We start from the raw sequence: 16,876 nt of genomic DNA, 5'->3' as shown, positions 1-16,876 counted from the left end.
TGTCAAAAAAAGCCCGGTCTAGGTAGGGTTAAGAAATTCCAATGTGTTTTATCATCTTCGATGCATATCCAAAAGTAATCAATGACACAACATATCAGTAAAGTCCGGCCGAATAATTTTTCAAAATCAAAATAACCATGTAATGAACCGTGTACAATGAGCATCGTTGGTCGCTACAATGAAGTTATTCTTGTCTTGTAATGATGTTCATCACACATCATCAGTAAGTCAGAAGTCGTAGGAAACTCGTGATGTAAATCGCAAGGCTAAGCCATGGTCATTTTCTACACCCTGTACCATGGAATTTTTTATCTCTTCTGTCTCTATTGTCCAAAAATAAGAGTGTATTTTTGCTACAAGGTTAGATATAATATCTAAGCACATTTGGAAGTGGGAGAAACTACGTATACATGTTGTACTGATTTAATTTTCCTTCAGCCATTGTTTTATTTTTTCCTGGGGGTTCTCATTAATTTCTCTTTATTTCTATTGTCCTTGTTGTCTACTGGTTTTATGTATCAGTTTTGTTTTTATGCATGTGCGTCACGAATTTTGTTGTGCCATGATTTTGTATATATATCTTGAAATGAATAAAAAATGAGTTCAAAAAAGTTATCCTTGTCTTGTAATGATGTTCATCACACATCATCAGTAAGTCAGAAGTCGTAGGAAACTCGTGATGTAAATCCTTACTAACGACAGTAGGGCTAAGCAATGGCAATCATCTACCTCCTGTACCATGGAATTTTTTTTAAATCTCTTTTGTCTCTATTGTCCAAAAATAAGAGTGTATTATTACTACAAGGTTAGATAAAATATCTAAGCACATTGGGAAGTGGGGGAAACTACGTATACATGTTATACCGATTTAAGTTTCTTTTAGCCATTGTTTTATTTATTTCCGTGGGGGGGGGGTCTCATTAATTTCTCATTATTTCTATTGTCCTGATTGTCTACTGGTTTTATGTATCATTTTTGTTGTCTTGCATGTGCGTCACGAATTTTGTTTTTCTATCTTGAAATGAATAAAAAATGAAATGAACTTAAAAAAGTTATACTTGTCATCACACATAATCAGTAAGTCAGAAGTCGTAGGAAACTCGTGATGTAAATCCTTACTAACGACAGTAGGGCTAAGCCATGGCCATCATCTACTCCCTCTACCATGGAGTCCATCTCCCCTACACAGACGTAAATCGTCCGGGTTTACTGTCCATCGTCCGTTAGCGATAGCCTTACGAGCACTTCAAAGTGAATTCCGCCTTCTAAATTACGCCCGAGTGTACGACTACCTTCGTAATTGGACCATTGTAAGATCACGACATTGCCCAAATTGCCGAAAAATATATTTTTGGTTGCAAATGGCAGCTTCTACTCTCACGCTAGATGTGCACTGAGAAAGACATTAGGTTACTGTCGTAATGGAAGGGGAACATCTAAAAACAAAGCGTAGTGGTATCATTTATCTAATGTGAATCAGTAGCATGTATCAGGGAGAAAGCTACAGTGTGTAACAAACCCGTCTGTACATATAGGACTGAATGTGCAACGACTTGAATTTTTTTTCGTTGTTCATATCTTTTCGTTGATCTATGCTTCTTTTTATTTTTTTATTTCATTTTTTAATCATATATCAAAACAACATACATGCACATACAATGTAATGAACCATCCCTTACACAATAATTCAAATCATAACAAATCAATGATCATAATAATAACGATATTTTGTATTGTAACAAATCGTTGATCATAAAAAATAATAATGATGATTCAAATCATAACAAGATGACTTGAATTCTTTGGCACTTGGGCGTTCCCCCTTATCTTTTTACTAAGTGTGATGGGTTCTTTAATATGGTCATTGTCTAAAATATATTATTTCCAGCTTGTTTTTTTCCCTTAAAGAAACTTCAGATTTATTCTGGTCACATAACAAAAGCAAAATTTAGTTTAATTTAGCTTTGCAGCTTAACTTTCTGACGTCTTTAACAATATTCTGTATAACCGGGGCTCATTAAGCAATAACTATTCTAGACTTAACAAATTCTAAAATTGTGCCAAAAGGAAATTGTTTGTGTGGAACAAACTATAAATGACGTGTATGAATCAATGCTGTAGCTTCGAATTTCCTCAAATAGTTAATAAACCCTCACTCATTCCGTCCTGTACCTTAAAATCAGTACAGCAAATCCACCACAGCTAGCACAAGTGACACCTTTTATAAGATAATGAAACATATACATGTATAAGCACCTAAAATGGGTTTTTAAACATTTTACTTCATGCGTGGATGAAAAGGCTCTAAATTAAATAATGCTGGCTTGGGTATTGACGTAATATCTCGATAAATAATTCAAAGCAAAATCGGTGTAACATGCAGCAGTAAGGTCCCAAAGGGCTTGGATATGTATGTTCTAAAGCAGCTGGATTTATTCCAAGCATATTGAAACCTGTACATCTGATATTTCGTTAAAATGGAAAATTTCCATTTTCTGTGCATCTATTATATCTAGACTGTCACAAAGGAAATGGTTTGAAATCTGGTACAGAATAATACTGCAGGTTGCCGGTAGCTGCAATTTTACTACCTTCGATGAATTTAAAATTTTGTTGCAATGAAGCGTTATATAAGATATCGAGGTCACCAGACAATATGTGTAGTGTCAGAAGCATTCAATTAAAATGCTAAGAAACTAAAAAATATGACGCTGCAACGACGTGAAGCAAATGTAGAAAGAAATGTGAATGAGAAGAGGGTGATACATTTGGTGACCAACGCCTCTACTTAAAGTTATCACTACAAAGCCGTATTCAGTGAACATAATCGTACATAGAGCAAGAGCAGGTGTTTAATAGATATTTTGGTAATCTCTTTCTCGCTTTAGAGCAGGTTTGGGGTTAAATCTCTTCAGAATGCAAAGAAACCTCAAATCATTTGCTTTGTTAAAGCTACAAATCTGTATCATCAGTATTTATGCTGCAATTGTATTCAATGTATTATAGTTGCACTGGATTACACGTTGCTGCAATATTGAATCTATTTACCTTAACAATGTGCTTTTGAAGAATTGCTGACAGGATCAGATATTTTAAAATTAGCATATAAACGTACTGCCAGAATAAATGCTATTCAAACAAAAAAATAGTACGTTAAAAACACTGATTTTTTAATGCACGGGCACGACCTAACCTTGAGATGTCACACAACGTTCACCCATCAACGGGTAATTCCAGTGACGGCTTATAGTTTTTGCCTTTCATCAAGCTGCGGATCTAAAGGTTAGCCATGTAGAGGGGGTTTTTCGCCACTCTTGCGTGAGAGAATATATTACCGCCACACGAGCACAGCTCTCCGGGGGATTAGAGTGACACGGTGTGACGCCATCCTCTTCACACTATATCCGGTAACATTCTAGTAATGCACAATGCATCACGTTTTATAGTTTAAACAGAGTTCCACGACCTCATACCTTCACAAAATATGCATGTTTTAATATATTATGGAAATAAGATCCTCACTTGTATCTATATCCCAACGGTAACTTGCCTGCCGAAAACCATGCTTCACACTATATCCGGAAGCATTCTAGTAATGCACAATGCATCATGCTTTATAGTTTAAACAGAGTTCCACGACCTCATACCTTCGTCAAATGATGTTAACCTTTACGACTAACCCGTCGGTCGGTCTCTGGAAATAAATGAAAATATATAAACGCAGAAGACATTTTCTTAGTATGCAGCTATGGAAGCTTCATCGGGTTTGAACAGTGTAGGGTTATTTCAACATATAGTCACATTTTAGCATAAATCGGATATTTAAAGCTGATATCAAGTTATGATAATTACTTAAAAATATAACTGTTCACGGTTTCCAGACAATCCATAGACTCATTCATTGTTTGTTTACATGTACTATATATACTTTTTATTGTGTTTTGTGTATTGCCATTTCAGTTTTCTTCGTCTTCCTTTTAAAGTCTTTATTTTGATCTAGTTGGCCATTGCAATAAAATGAAGAAGTTTAAGAAAAGAAAGTAACACTGATTTTTAAAAGTCAATTAATGTGTGTTTGCATTGCTGCATTACTAAATCCGTGTAATTATACCCACAGGGGCTTGGGCAAGCAATGCTAGAATGAATGTTTAATTTGTTGTGGAGTGCGCTAAGTGTGGGCAGTTTTAGATGTGAGTGCACAAATATGCAGGTCGTAAACTACAATTACACGAATGTTTCTTATCATAAAACACTGCAATTAAAAAATGTTACATAATGTCTACTCCATATTACGGGCCACCATTTGCCAACTTCTTCAGCAAGGGTTACATATGTTATCAGCTCTGTTTGGCACCCGGAATAAATGCGCATTCTTTATTTATTTCCTACTCTTCGTGGTCGATTTCAACGATCGAAGAGGACCGTGAGATGCATAAATATTCCTGCTACGAGGTACACAGTACCTAACAGGGCCAATCATTTCTGTTGAAAATTGATCGGCTAACTGATACCTTGCATAACACAGGTAACCATCCCAAAGTTTTGGTTTTTGTTTTTAACTGTATAATGGGTTACTTATTTACCATTGTTAATATTTTCCCTTCATTTGCCTTGATTTTCATTGAAGAATTTCAGTTAATAGGCCTAATTGTGATTGTTTTGTTATGCTTAAGCAGAAGTGCTTGTACAAGTCTTTAAGGCTTCATCTTCTCCTGCACAGTGTTTTTAATTTTATTTACCTCACCTTGTATCTTGTTTTTTTTTGTCCGAAATAGATGTAGAATGTAAAATAAGATACGCTTACATACGATAGATGTTTCTTACATATTTCACAGGTATGTGTATGAAAGGTCAAATAGTGACTTTTTATTATTGAAATTATTGTTAGAAAGCTTATTGTGTGGCAGAGCCTGGATTCCAAAATGTTTAAATCAGTTAAATCCTGGATTCCTAAATATTCAAATCAGTTAAAAGCCAAATAATTACCAACTCAACGTGGCTAATATGCCCAAGCACATGGTGACTTCTACCACGTAAATGCCAAGCTAATCTTTTCAGGCAACAATGCGTCACTCTATGTACAGTCACCGGTTTTTTATTTGCATGCAAAACCTGACTTGTGGATTACGTTTGGGATTTTGTCCCATGTGTGATTGTTGTCACGTATACCATTTGTGACACATGTGACATCCGACAAAGGAAAGAGTCTAGAATTGGAATATTACCAAACCTTTAGGGTTGAGAATTCTAGCTAGTCTACTAGAGAAAAATGGATTATGTTGAACCAGAAAAAAATAATTCGTTTGATCAAATTAGTGTGCCGGTAATTTTTTTGGATCCACTTCATAACGGCAATAGTAACAATGACATAATGCTTAAGTAATAGATCAGGTATGCATATTAAGTAGAATTGAGGACAGTGAATGGGTTCTCATGGGATTTACGCCATCTGGTTAAGACTGTATGTTAAAAGCAATATCTCAGAACATATGCTGTGATTACAAAATATTAAAAATATGCTCTGCGCTTTTTTGACATAGAAGTTTATAATTATACAAAAATAAATAAAATGGTATCTACAACAGACTACACAAAACCTCATGTATCAGCATTTAGTATATGAATTCTATTGAAAGACAGAAGTACACAGTTTAACAATACGTTCTTACAAGTTGTTTACGACAAGGTGCAACTTCTTCTTAGTGAAAATATACGTCGTTTTAAACTGCGTACAATTTTTTCAAAAGGAAAAAAAAAATTTTTAAACAAACGCTCGCCCTGTTGATGCAAATATCGGAGGGTAGAAAGAAGCCGGCAGTGTAAAGAAATCGTCACTAGTAGTATTGATAGTTTTATATATCGTCAGAATTGATAGCTTTATATATCGTCAGAAGTTCTTTGACTCCCTTACAATCTCCTTTTTTAGTGTTTAATAATTATTTCATATCACAAATACGTAGGAAGCATTGTAAAGAGCCTGAATGTCATGAAGCTACCTCCCAAAAAAGAAATATAATAGACGATTCGGGTTTTCTAGATGTTTTCCTTCTTTTGACTGTCTTGTATGACTATACCAAGTACAGTACCCAAGGACCATTGCCATGCCTAGATCTAAAATAATTGCTATGCATTGCACTACTTATTCTCCTCAACATATCACCATTATGCTATTGCGATTGCCCCTATCAAAATAAACCTTAATTTTCTGAAGCAATTTGCGCAAAGGTTTAAACCATTACATCGAGCATGACTCCAGATTACGCTGACGATGACAGCTGATGACCAGCATGCGTGCTCATCTTCGTCCAATCTTCTAGATTGTTCTCCCTACGCAGGGGTATCGACCGTCATCAATTGCACAGAAAAACCTCCCCACAATAAGTTTTAGGTAGAGTGAGTCACCGCCGTTAAATGTGTGGGCGCGCGGACCGTGTTTCGCATGCAAAATAATGGGCTGAACGCAATTTACAGCGGGTTGCAACTCAATAATAGGATCCCCCATGACCTTTCTTTGACATCAGTCTTTTACTCTCAGGCATTTTCTCTGATATGCTACATATTCTGAGTTATCGTCACTATCTACACATATTACCTCAAAGTGACAGTATTAAGAGAAGGAAGAGAACAGTTATTTACTATAGAAGAGCTAAAGCAGTATAAATATCATGCTGTTTTTTTTTAGTATTTCCCGCTGCTCTGGCACTGTTACATCTGATATGTTACATATTTTAAGTTATCGTCTCTATCTACACATATTACCTCAAAGTGACAGTATTATGGGAAGGAAGAGAACAGTTATTTACTATAGAAGAGCTGATATATTTGACGGGTGAAGCAGAATACATATCATGTGGTGTTTTTTTTTATTGTACTGCGCGCTGCTTTGGCACTGTTGCAGTTGATAGTGAGTTAGGTTAGGGCCTCAGACACTGTGGTAAGAGATTTATAATATTAAGGGCAGAACACCTCAACTTTCAGCACTAAGGACACATTAAACTATTCCATCACGCTTTAAAGCTGCAAACCATCACGAGTAAGAACAACTTTTACAGGCTCTCATTCTTTCCTCGCATAATCAAGGAGTGGAATGAACTTGAGCCCAGTGTGGCGGAGGCGAAGTCCATCTCCCAGTTCAAAGCAGAGTTGGGACGGGCTTCGCTGCATTGAGCTGCCTCCCTGTCCTTGCACACATGTAAATATGTCTAATACTAGCACCAATGATTTCACTTGTCCTGTCCTTGCACTTGTCTACGTCCATCCCTACCCTACCCTTTGTTTGCACACAGTCACTAATCTGCGCAGCTGCTAATAATCCTCTTTTTAGAGGGATGAGCAGTATCGAAGATGATGATGATTACCATTGACATCACTACAGTTTAGAAAATTATTTACCACGATACTAACCTAAACCATTGCACGCTTGAGATATGCAAGTTCAACAATACTTGCGACGTTTGTATCTTCATGAGAAAGCATTTAGTTGCTGGATCGTTGAAAATTTTCAATAATTTTTCCTAATATCAATACTCCAGTACCAATTGTGGAATTGAGCGAATCATTTTCATAATGTAAAGGAGCGTCCAGCAAGTAGGTGTCTTACATTTACTAAATAGCAAACACACTAAACTAAAACTCGTATTCAACTTTTAATATCGGCGTTATACTCATCCCATTGAGTGCCCTGACCATGCATTGCTTCAATAAGTGCTGGTAATATTATCTTAGCGTGTGAATGCAGTGAAGTGCATTTGCATCCTCATCCTCAGAATCATTTCCGCCATTTTGATTTTGGTTCTAAATGATTTGCCAGCCCGTTATTACGTGACCAGCAACTATTATAGTCCCTATCAGACTACCTAAACTATACAGGGCTAGGTATAGAAACGTGTTTAGGTTTGTGAAGTAAAAGCTGCGAAGAATTACATACCCAAGCCCAAGAATTCAAACATACCCAAGCCTAATAATTGAAAGAAGAATCGAAATCTTTTATAAAATCATGTGAATTTTAAGTCATTCAATACTAGTATTCGGTCTGCAATAATGGAAATTGAGACTCTGAATATAATTCTATAAGACTTTTTTTTTTAAATTTTGACCAACACCATAATGCACAAGACTATCCCAACCCACTCGAAACTGTGACATGACATGGGCGATAAGGGTTTATGGGACCGAAAACAATTTCCAAAGAGAGTAAAGCCCTTCCCACTATCAGGATTATCCCGATCCCTCGACCTTGCCGACCAGATCTATGCTATACCTTATTTAAAGATGAATCAAATGAATTTGAGTTAAATTTGAGTTAAATTTGACAGCCGAATGCACTCCGAAAGCTGTTTGCTAGAACGCAACTGACTTCGCAGCCGAACACTAAACAACTATTTCCAACCCTCCCAACTTTGCTCCGACCTACTCCTAAGCATAATTGTGGGGCTTTTGGAAAGTAATTGTGTGTGTGGGGAGGGGGTATGAAGTTTAGACCATGCTGATTTGATTATATGGATGACATCCTCTGGGAACCCAAAACTGATGCGAGCATGGTTTTGAAGGTTGAACAAATGACGGGTATGATTTGTCTTCAAGTTCATTTCTTTACATTTTCGTCTTTTTTTGTTTAATTTTGGCATTCTAGGACATTGGTGTATCGTTTTCCAATATATTTTTTTAATGCAACGTACGGTATATATTTGCTCATTTTGCAACAATATGGTTTTTTATGATTCAAAGTATGGTTGAAAACTTTAAACAGCCGAAAATTCAAGCGCGCGCGGATGTCATCCATAGAATCAAATCTACATGGCCTTATCAGACTGAGAAGACTATAGGCAGATTGTGTTTTACACGTTCCGGCTTAATAATTGTTGACTTCAGAACAATACCCTGTTAAATTAGTTCCGACGGTTCCGACTTCTAGCATATGTTTTGATCGATATCATCTCATTATAATCGCTTGCCAATTATTAATGTTAATTTGCTTCATCGCGCAAATCGGTTATGTCTTCATTCGAGGATAGTAATTATAGGTGCATATTAACAATGTTCAATCATGGTTGGTTTCGAATGCCTTATATTACTTAAATCTAAGGTGCAACAATATATCAATATATAGCAAAGTAAATACTTTTGAGAGTGTATGATATGAGCAACGTAACGTAATGGACATGAAAAAATATCATCACACCTGACAAGATAACATTCTTTGGCAATTCAGTCTCACCAGACAATGCATACAAAGTAGACCAACATCCAACACTCGCGCTTTTTAAAGTTTTACCGGGATGGTAGCATTTACTTCTAAATGTTTCAAAAACTACAGATCTTGAATTTAGATATGCTCAAGAAGGTATGATCCATTTGTGTTTTAATTAACACAGTGAGTTAAGGCCAGAAAGCCATTTTATTTAGAATATTAACAATCAAAAGAGATTTATTCAAAGTTTCTACGAGCAATAATTAGCTGACGAAAGGTTTACTGGCAATGTGGATAGTGCTAGGGTATCAAATACTGTAATTCCCTTCATGTTCACAATAGCAAAAGTTCACGGTATTAGAAAAATTGACATGCTCACGGATTTTATTTCTTAACTGTAATGATAAGTTCACGGTACATAAGTAACAGTAAAAACAGTGAACACAACAGCACAGTGAAAAAATCAGGAATTACAGGCGAATAGATATTTAGCATACTGTAAAAATTTTAACAGCCTGAAAATAACTGGATACCAGCCAGAACTGATACGATTCCCATGTTAATACCACGAGGTTCAAGGATTTTCCGGCGGCGTTTTTCCAGGAACACCATTCCATTGGGGATTATCGCTGCCTGGAAGCTGCTCGGCAACTCAACTAACATCTGTCAGTGCTAGACACCGGGGCGTCTTCGTAATTGAGCTTCACGTTTCTAGTTAACTCAGCAAATCTTCTGAAGATGCGAACAACTTTTCTTTCAACTTTCTGATCTGAATGCGTACAAAGAAAAGATAACAGAAAAATCTTGGCTACCGGCAATGTTCAGTATATGTCTTAGACCACAGCAAGTATTTTTTATGGATGATATCAGCGCGCGCATTGATTTTCGCCTAATTTTGGAAAAAAGTGTTGCCTTTTGACAGTGGTCAACATGTCGAAAATGGGCAAAGATGTATGTTGCCATGCTGGAAGGTGGATGGAAGATAACTATAAAGAGAGGAGACAAGAAAAGGCTTTGATTTAATGTTTTGTTTCTTACTTTGATGCAGTGAAAAATGATGCTGGCTGTGTATATGTGATGTTTCCAATGAATAAAAACCATTTGTAAAATGATTGAGTCAAAATTTTAAAATGTAGGAACCTTGCTTTTTTTCGGCCCGCCTTGTTTTTTCGCCCGGTCGCATTTGTAGTCTGTGGAGGATGCCATCCATAAAATTTACTTGCTGTGGCCTTATCCTTAAATCCAGGCATCGGTACTATCTTTAATTTTATGAACAGGTACTGTAGGAGCTCAAGAACAGTAAAGGAGTCTTTAGAGCAAATTAACAGATTGAGAAATAAACAGGGCTCAAAATTCATTTTGGGAAAAGGTGCACTGGTGCACCTAACCTGAATAAATGAGGTGCACAATTTTTTTTGGGTGCACCATATAAAACAAAATATAATTACAGATCTTAATGCTGCTTTTTCAAGCTTGATTCTGAAATGGGAGCTAACTTCAAAATCTTACACAAGAACTACAACAAAGACGTTTTTTTTTTTTCTGACGCTTAGATGTCAAGGATATCCTGCATACTATTATTTAGTACAAAAATACCAACAAAAATATTTGGGTGCGCCAGTGCACCCACAGAAAAGAATTGGGTGAACAGCTCCAATTTTGAGTGCAATAAAGTGCACATGCACCCAGTATTTCGAGCCCTGGAAATATACAATTCAAACGTTATGTAAGATTTTTAAAAAGATGCAAACGATTGCCTATCAAAATATCGACATGTTAAGATATGTAAATTGATACTATGTTTTACTGTATTGAATAGTCACCAACTGACATGTTCCAATGCGATAAAGTTTCACCTCTGCACCATTTGACAATAGCTTGCGAAATCGCCTCATGCCGCCAAAAAGATAAGCGATGACGGTATGTTATTTCCAGATAAAGCGGAAGCCTGAGGACAGGCATGTAAGGATTCCATTTCTGTACACGTCTTTTGTAGATGATGATCTTTCCGATGCTCTTAAATTCAAGCGAGAGCTGTGGCATAACAAGTAGTATAGATTTGACATTGTGATAAAAAGGTCACAGTAATGAAACAAAAACACCACCGGATTATCGTTATTAATGTGAGAAAGATAAAGATAATGAGAAGATAATATCAACACGAATTATGTGATGAAATGGCTAATTTACCAAAGATATCGAATGCGAATGCATAAAAATGATATCAGATTGTCGACTTTGTATTCTCATCTGTAAACGCCTATAGATTATACCATATCTATGCAAAGCAGTTGGATGCCATGTGCCCCGAAATGCCGATGCACATACAGAAAGGTTGATAGCATCTGTATAAAACACATCTCAACTGAAGTTTTTTTTCTAATCCTTGAATGCCTCAAGCTTGTATAACCAAATTTCACACTAGACACACGTACATCACCAATATGTTTTCAACCATATGATTCAATGGACCCCAAACAGTTGTTCTTTCGTGACAACGATAATGTTATGAATGATGTTTTTATGAAGATTACAAATTTATATAATCAAAGTCATGTTGCTGGTGTTGTGACATAAGAAAATACGAATATGAAATAGCACAATCTATAAAAATGAAGACAAGCTAACAAGGTTTGCTAACAAAGGGATATTATCTTTATTTTCTTTAATCATGCAAACATTATTGTGATAACATGATACAATGTAGACATAATATATAATGATATACTACCATTGTAATTTCTCTGGTTTGTAAGCGTAATATTAGGAATTACAAAAACGCATTCATTATTTCAATTATAGTCTTACAGGTCTTCAATTATAGTTCATACAGGTCTTTATTTTTGGATAGTAGGTGTTTCAATTTGGAATTAATTGTAGTTTATACTGGTATTCATTTTGGATAGTTGGTATTTTAGTTTGGCATTCGCAATATCTATTATCAAATTACACCTAGCGGAAATTTATCATTTTTACTAAACTAAATGAAATGATATATTTGTCATGTAATATTTTCATACAACGGGAACACAATGCAGTGTAATATAAAATACGACTAAGGCATGTACATCTTACATAATCTAATACCTTTACAAAGCACAACGTAAATGTTCGTTAAATTGAGCGAAACATTCGACCGAAATCGAAAATCTGATTGGATTATGAAGTATTGCATAATCGTTGGATGTCATGATAAAATGTATGCATGACTCATGTTGCAGCAACCAATCAAATGTATTTACTGGACCAGTTCAAAATCGATTGTAACGCTCATTGTGTTGATTTCACGCCCTCGTTACATGTTTAAAACGAGTATCTTTTAACAATATACGGGCTATACGATGCTACTTTTACGAAGGAAAGGTGCATGTATCGTGTATATTTGTGTCGTGGCGATACTGGTAACATTACTGTTATATTTATTTATAAGTCTGTTGTCATTCCATGAAATAAAAAGAAAGCATGTGTTTAGCCATTGACGTCATTATAGATTTTATATGGTATTTAATTTACCATTTTTCTAGAAAAAAACTTCACTCTGCAATATAGTCACCGTTTCAATTTATCAATGTCTTTTAATGACTAGCTTGACTTATGTGAGAAATATCCGAATTTATGAATGTAGGGTGTTCAAAAGTATATATATTGTGTATATATGATTCAACAACAGGACATCCGGAGGCATAACAACAATTTGACAAAGATTGAATGTATAATATATAATACTTCAACACACTATCGTTATACTAAATGAACTGGTGTTGACAACAAAATATTTATTCAACCAGCTACATTGGCATTTTAACTTTTGATTGGCCCGCAAATGTTTTTGAAGTTAGTACAATTTTGTTGACAGTTATGAGGAACAAGCGTTGTGTCACTGTTGGTGTATTTTCATAAAACGTAACGTACTAAATCAGCGTGCAAAATACCTGGGCCCCGGGCAACCAAATTTTTACTTGGGGCAACCTATTTTTGAACCTAGGTAGCCCAGTGTGCTACCTGAATTTTTAAAAAGCCCCCCCCCCCCCAATGTCCACTTGGCTTGGCTGTATCCGGCAGATGTTTTTTTTTTTTTAATTTAGGTATTAATGGCTATTATTACTCGTATCAGTTAATTAAAGGCCGTTAGAAATATTGACGAAGGCTTATATGTATGTAACATTACACTGGGCAACCTGGTTCAAAAAAGTATTTTGTACACTGTACATAAATAACCATTTTCTGCAGCAGAACCTAGCCTAGCCAACAATGCTACATTAGCATTTTAAATTTCGATTGGTCAGAAAATGTATTGAGTTTTGTATTTTGCACAATTTTGGTGGTAGTTGAGGAACAAGCGTTGTGTCAATGGCGATATTTTCACAAAGCGTAACGTACTACATAAATAACCATTTCCTGCAGCAGAATCCAGCCGGGCGTGAGGTAACTGACACTGGACAGTAGTGATCGATAATTTGGCCCTGTGTCTTCCCAGTGGATAACATAAATGAGGACGAAGGGAGAGAACTGGAGCGTTGCAAAGGGACCATTGTCCATGGTGATTTATAGTACATGAATAGGCTCTTCCTTTGGGCACGCTGTCGCATGAGTCAATATACACTATAAATGAATGACTAAGAACGTAGCTTAAACACTTATAGAGACTCACAATACCTACATTTTTGTTAATTTTTTAAACAAAAAATAATAATTTTTTAAACAAACGACATTGATGGTTTCTGGATGAATACCGTGGTTTAAAATATTTATAATTTGTCAGCTTCTCCAGTTTTGACCTGTTGAGATATTATTCTAAAAACACTATAGGTACTAAAGCACTATGACAATAAGTATATATGTGTCTGTATCTAAAATATGACACTGTATGGTAATATTGTAAATACGAAACGACATATTGAATGGGTCTGTAAGATCCGACAACGGTTACGTATTCCAGATATTATTCCATTATTTTTGATAAAAAACGGAGCACAAGGTTACAAACCATAACGCCACCGGGCAAATGACATAGATATACCGGGTTCGATCCAACGCTCTTTGCCCAGCGAACTGTATAGAAAAAGGGCACGCGCAATGTTTAGCTTTGTATGTAATTACCCCTGGGGACATGAGCCAGTTCTGTTTAACAGCGTTCACTGCTATTGATGATCGCGCTATTCACATGAAGGCGTTGCCATTCGTAGATAGATTCCGTGACATCGCTACACTGCCGTAACAAACACGGCCGTTTCGCATAATCTTTCTCAAATCAGGATATCAATAATCAATTATGCCTTGCTGAACCATAAATTGGTTCAGGCCTATATCTATAACAAAACGATGGTGTATGAAAAACGGAGATATGGAATATCTGTAGCGATGTTCAATACCAAACATCTCTGTCCTGAAACACTGGAAGATTTTCGGGTGGTTTGGTTCAAAAATGAAATGGTGAGGATCATATTTGAATTCAGTCATTGCAAGTGTATTTACTAGAATTTAAAGGGAAATCTAGTGTTCAAATTTCCGAGATGTAAGATACCTTTCCTTCCTGAATACGTACAGCGGGCGGTAAAACAGGGGCCTGCTATCGACATACCATTATCTGCTAGTGCACGTATGGAGGGTAATGCTAATAGCAGTGTTAGCGGTCCAACCTCCTCCCATCTTCCCCTTCCCTGATGTCCCATTCACGGCCATTTTTCATCGTATTTTCACGGTAAAAAGCACCTCCCGAAAGCACGCGAGTCTGAAGCTATGGAAAGCCCACTTACCGAACATCCGAAGGTGGAGATTAGTTATAGGATTGAAGGCCCCGCTGGCCAGGACGGCCACTTTCACCTGCTCTCCCGGCTCCGACTCCATCTTGGTTCCGTACTGCGGGCGCAAGGGAATCTGGGAGAAAAGATGACGTCATGACATGGGCGCGCCCCTCCCATGGCCTGACATAGATGAATGGCTACAATTGGGAGGTTTCTTCAACGGGTGAGACGGATATGTCCCCGCATAGAAATTCGATATGCATATACGCCGTTTGGCCCTAGGGCAACATTTTGGTGACGGAATACGATATTAGATTAAATGCTCGACCGGGCCACTATTGCAAACGCCGCTACTGTGCAGGGGTTGTATATGGCGGTCAGCGAGGGGACGGAATTTAGATGGTCAGTTTTGACGGACAGTGAGTAATTAGTTGACTCTTTATCACACCCGTGGGAATGGCGAAATTGTATCATTGGAAGTCGTATCTAATGTGGTGAGGCGTATAACAGACCGCATTCTGTAAATGTATAATCACAATTTGTTGATTTGTTATTCAAGTCAATGCTTATAACGATTTTCATGTGCAGAATTGGGGAGTGGGGACATAGATTTAACAGTAGGGTTGGGGTGGGGCATGTTTTAAGCAATACATGGAGTGAAAACAGCATTAGCTTTGATTCTATTCATCCAAACCAGGCAATTAATTATTGTTTGTTTGTTTGTTTGTTTGTTTGTTTTACCCGGCCATTGTCATGTTGATTTTTACCAATAATATATTTAAAGGGACAATATGATTTTTCGACTTATATACTACACACATTAAAATGAGACTCACAATTTTGAAATGGTCACTATTTTTAGGATTTTAAAATTGAAACTTTTATAATTATTACTTTTATAATTAATACTTTTTGTTCATCAACTGTTGTTTTTTTTTCTATTTCTTCCTACGGCTATGTTTATTTTTGTAGAAACGGCCTATAGGAGAACATTGTCAACCTTCGAACATATTTTCATATCGTAGATTCCTATTTCATCTATGCTTATTTTGTATAAAATCCAAAATCATAGACCTAAAAAATACAGTTGATGTGGAGGTAGGTTTTTAACCAGACCAAGATCTCAATTGCGCTATTTGCTATACTGGATTAATGCTATTACTTTAATTGAAAGTCAACTATGCTAAACTGTAATATTGAAACAGCTATTCATGTGAATTATAACCGTCTGAGTTTGCAATTGTATGTGCTTGTGATACTGTATATTGTATACAAATGATACTGTTTGTATAATTATGATTGCAATGTATACTATGTACAAAGGACTACAAGGTATACCTAATACTGCACATTTACCAGAGCCATGTTTTTAAACAACCATAGAACTAAACCTAGTCAACTAATGATTTTCACTAAGGTATTGCACTATGTACAATGCCGGCTACATTTGGGTTTAGAACGGTTCTTTGTTTCACGGTACTTCTATACTAATATATATATAGTATATTTCATTCAAGATAGTTGTCTTTATCAATTGCCATTGCATGGTAAGTCTTGATGCAAGTGGCAAAAGACAAATTGAAACGTCAAAGATTACAAATATTACAATTAAATCACATTTACTAGGTTTTGATAAAGTATAGAATCTATTGTAATGAAATACCTGGGGGTTATACATTTTATTCTTGCCCGGAAAATCAGTATTTCATTAGTTATTGAATAAAAAAAAACAACAAGGTAACGTATATATTTCCTCCTCGCAAAGATGACGCCATGACTATGAAAGTCTATTGTGATGCTGCCCAAGCCAAAGTAGCGTCATTTGTTCAATCTAAGATTCGTTGCTTATTTTAATTTCATTTTATTACAGAGAATTAAGAATAGTGTGACGTTAACAATTTGCGGCCTGAATGACGTCATTATCATAATATGGCAGTAACTT

At 36.2% G+C, this 16,876-nt stretch overlaps 1 protein-coding gene across 1 annotated transcript in view; it reads right to left on the bottom strand.

Annotated features, from left to right (window-relative positions):
* Positions 1 to 15,043, bottom strand: part of LOC109482517 — a 50,679-nt gene extending 35,636 nt beyond the window's left edge. Inside the window, exon 1 of the mRNA XM_019785247.1 lies at positions 14,947 to 15,043. Coding sequence (XP_019640806.1) covers positions 14,947 to 15,037 — 91 coding nt within the window. The 5' untranslated portion in view covers positions 15,038 to 15,043. The remainder of the gene's footprint in view (positions 1 to 14,946) is intronic.
* Between the last annotated feature and the right edge of the window lie 1,833 nt (positions 15,044 to 16,876).

This window comes from Branchiostoma belcheri, unplaced genomic scaffold (assembly GCF_001625305.1).
Source record: "Branchiostoma belcheri isolate BF01 breed outbred unplaced genomic scaffold, Haploidv18h27 scaffold6, whole genome shotgun sequence".
NCBI classification, from domain to species: domain Eukaryota; kingdom Metazoa; phylum Chordata; class Leptocardii; order Amphioxiformes; family Branchiostomatidae; genus Branchiostoma; species Branchiostoma belcheri.
This window is presented reverse-complemented; position numbering and strand designations above follow the sequence as displayed.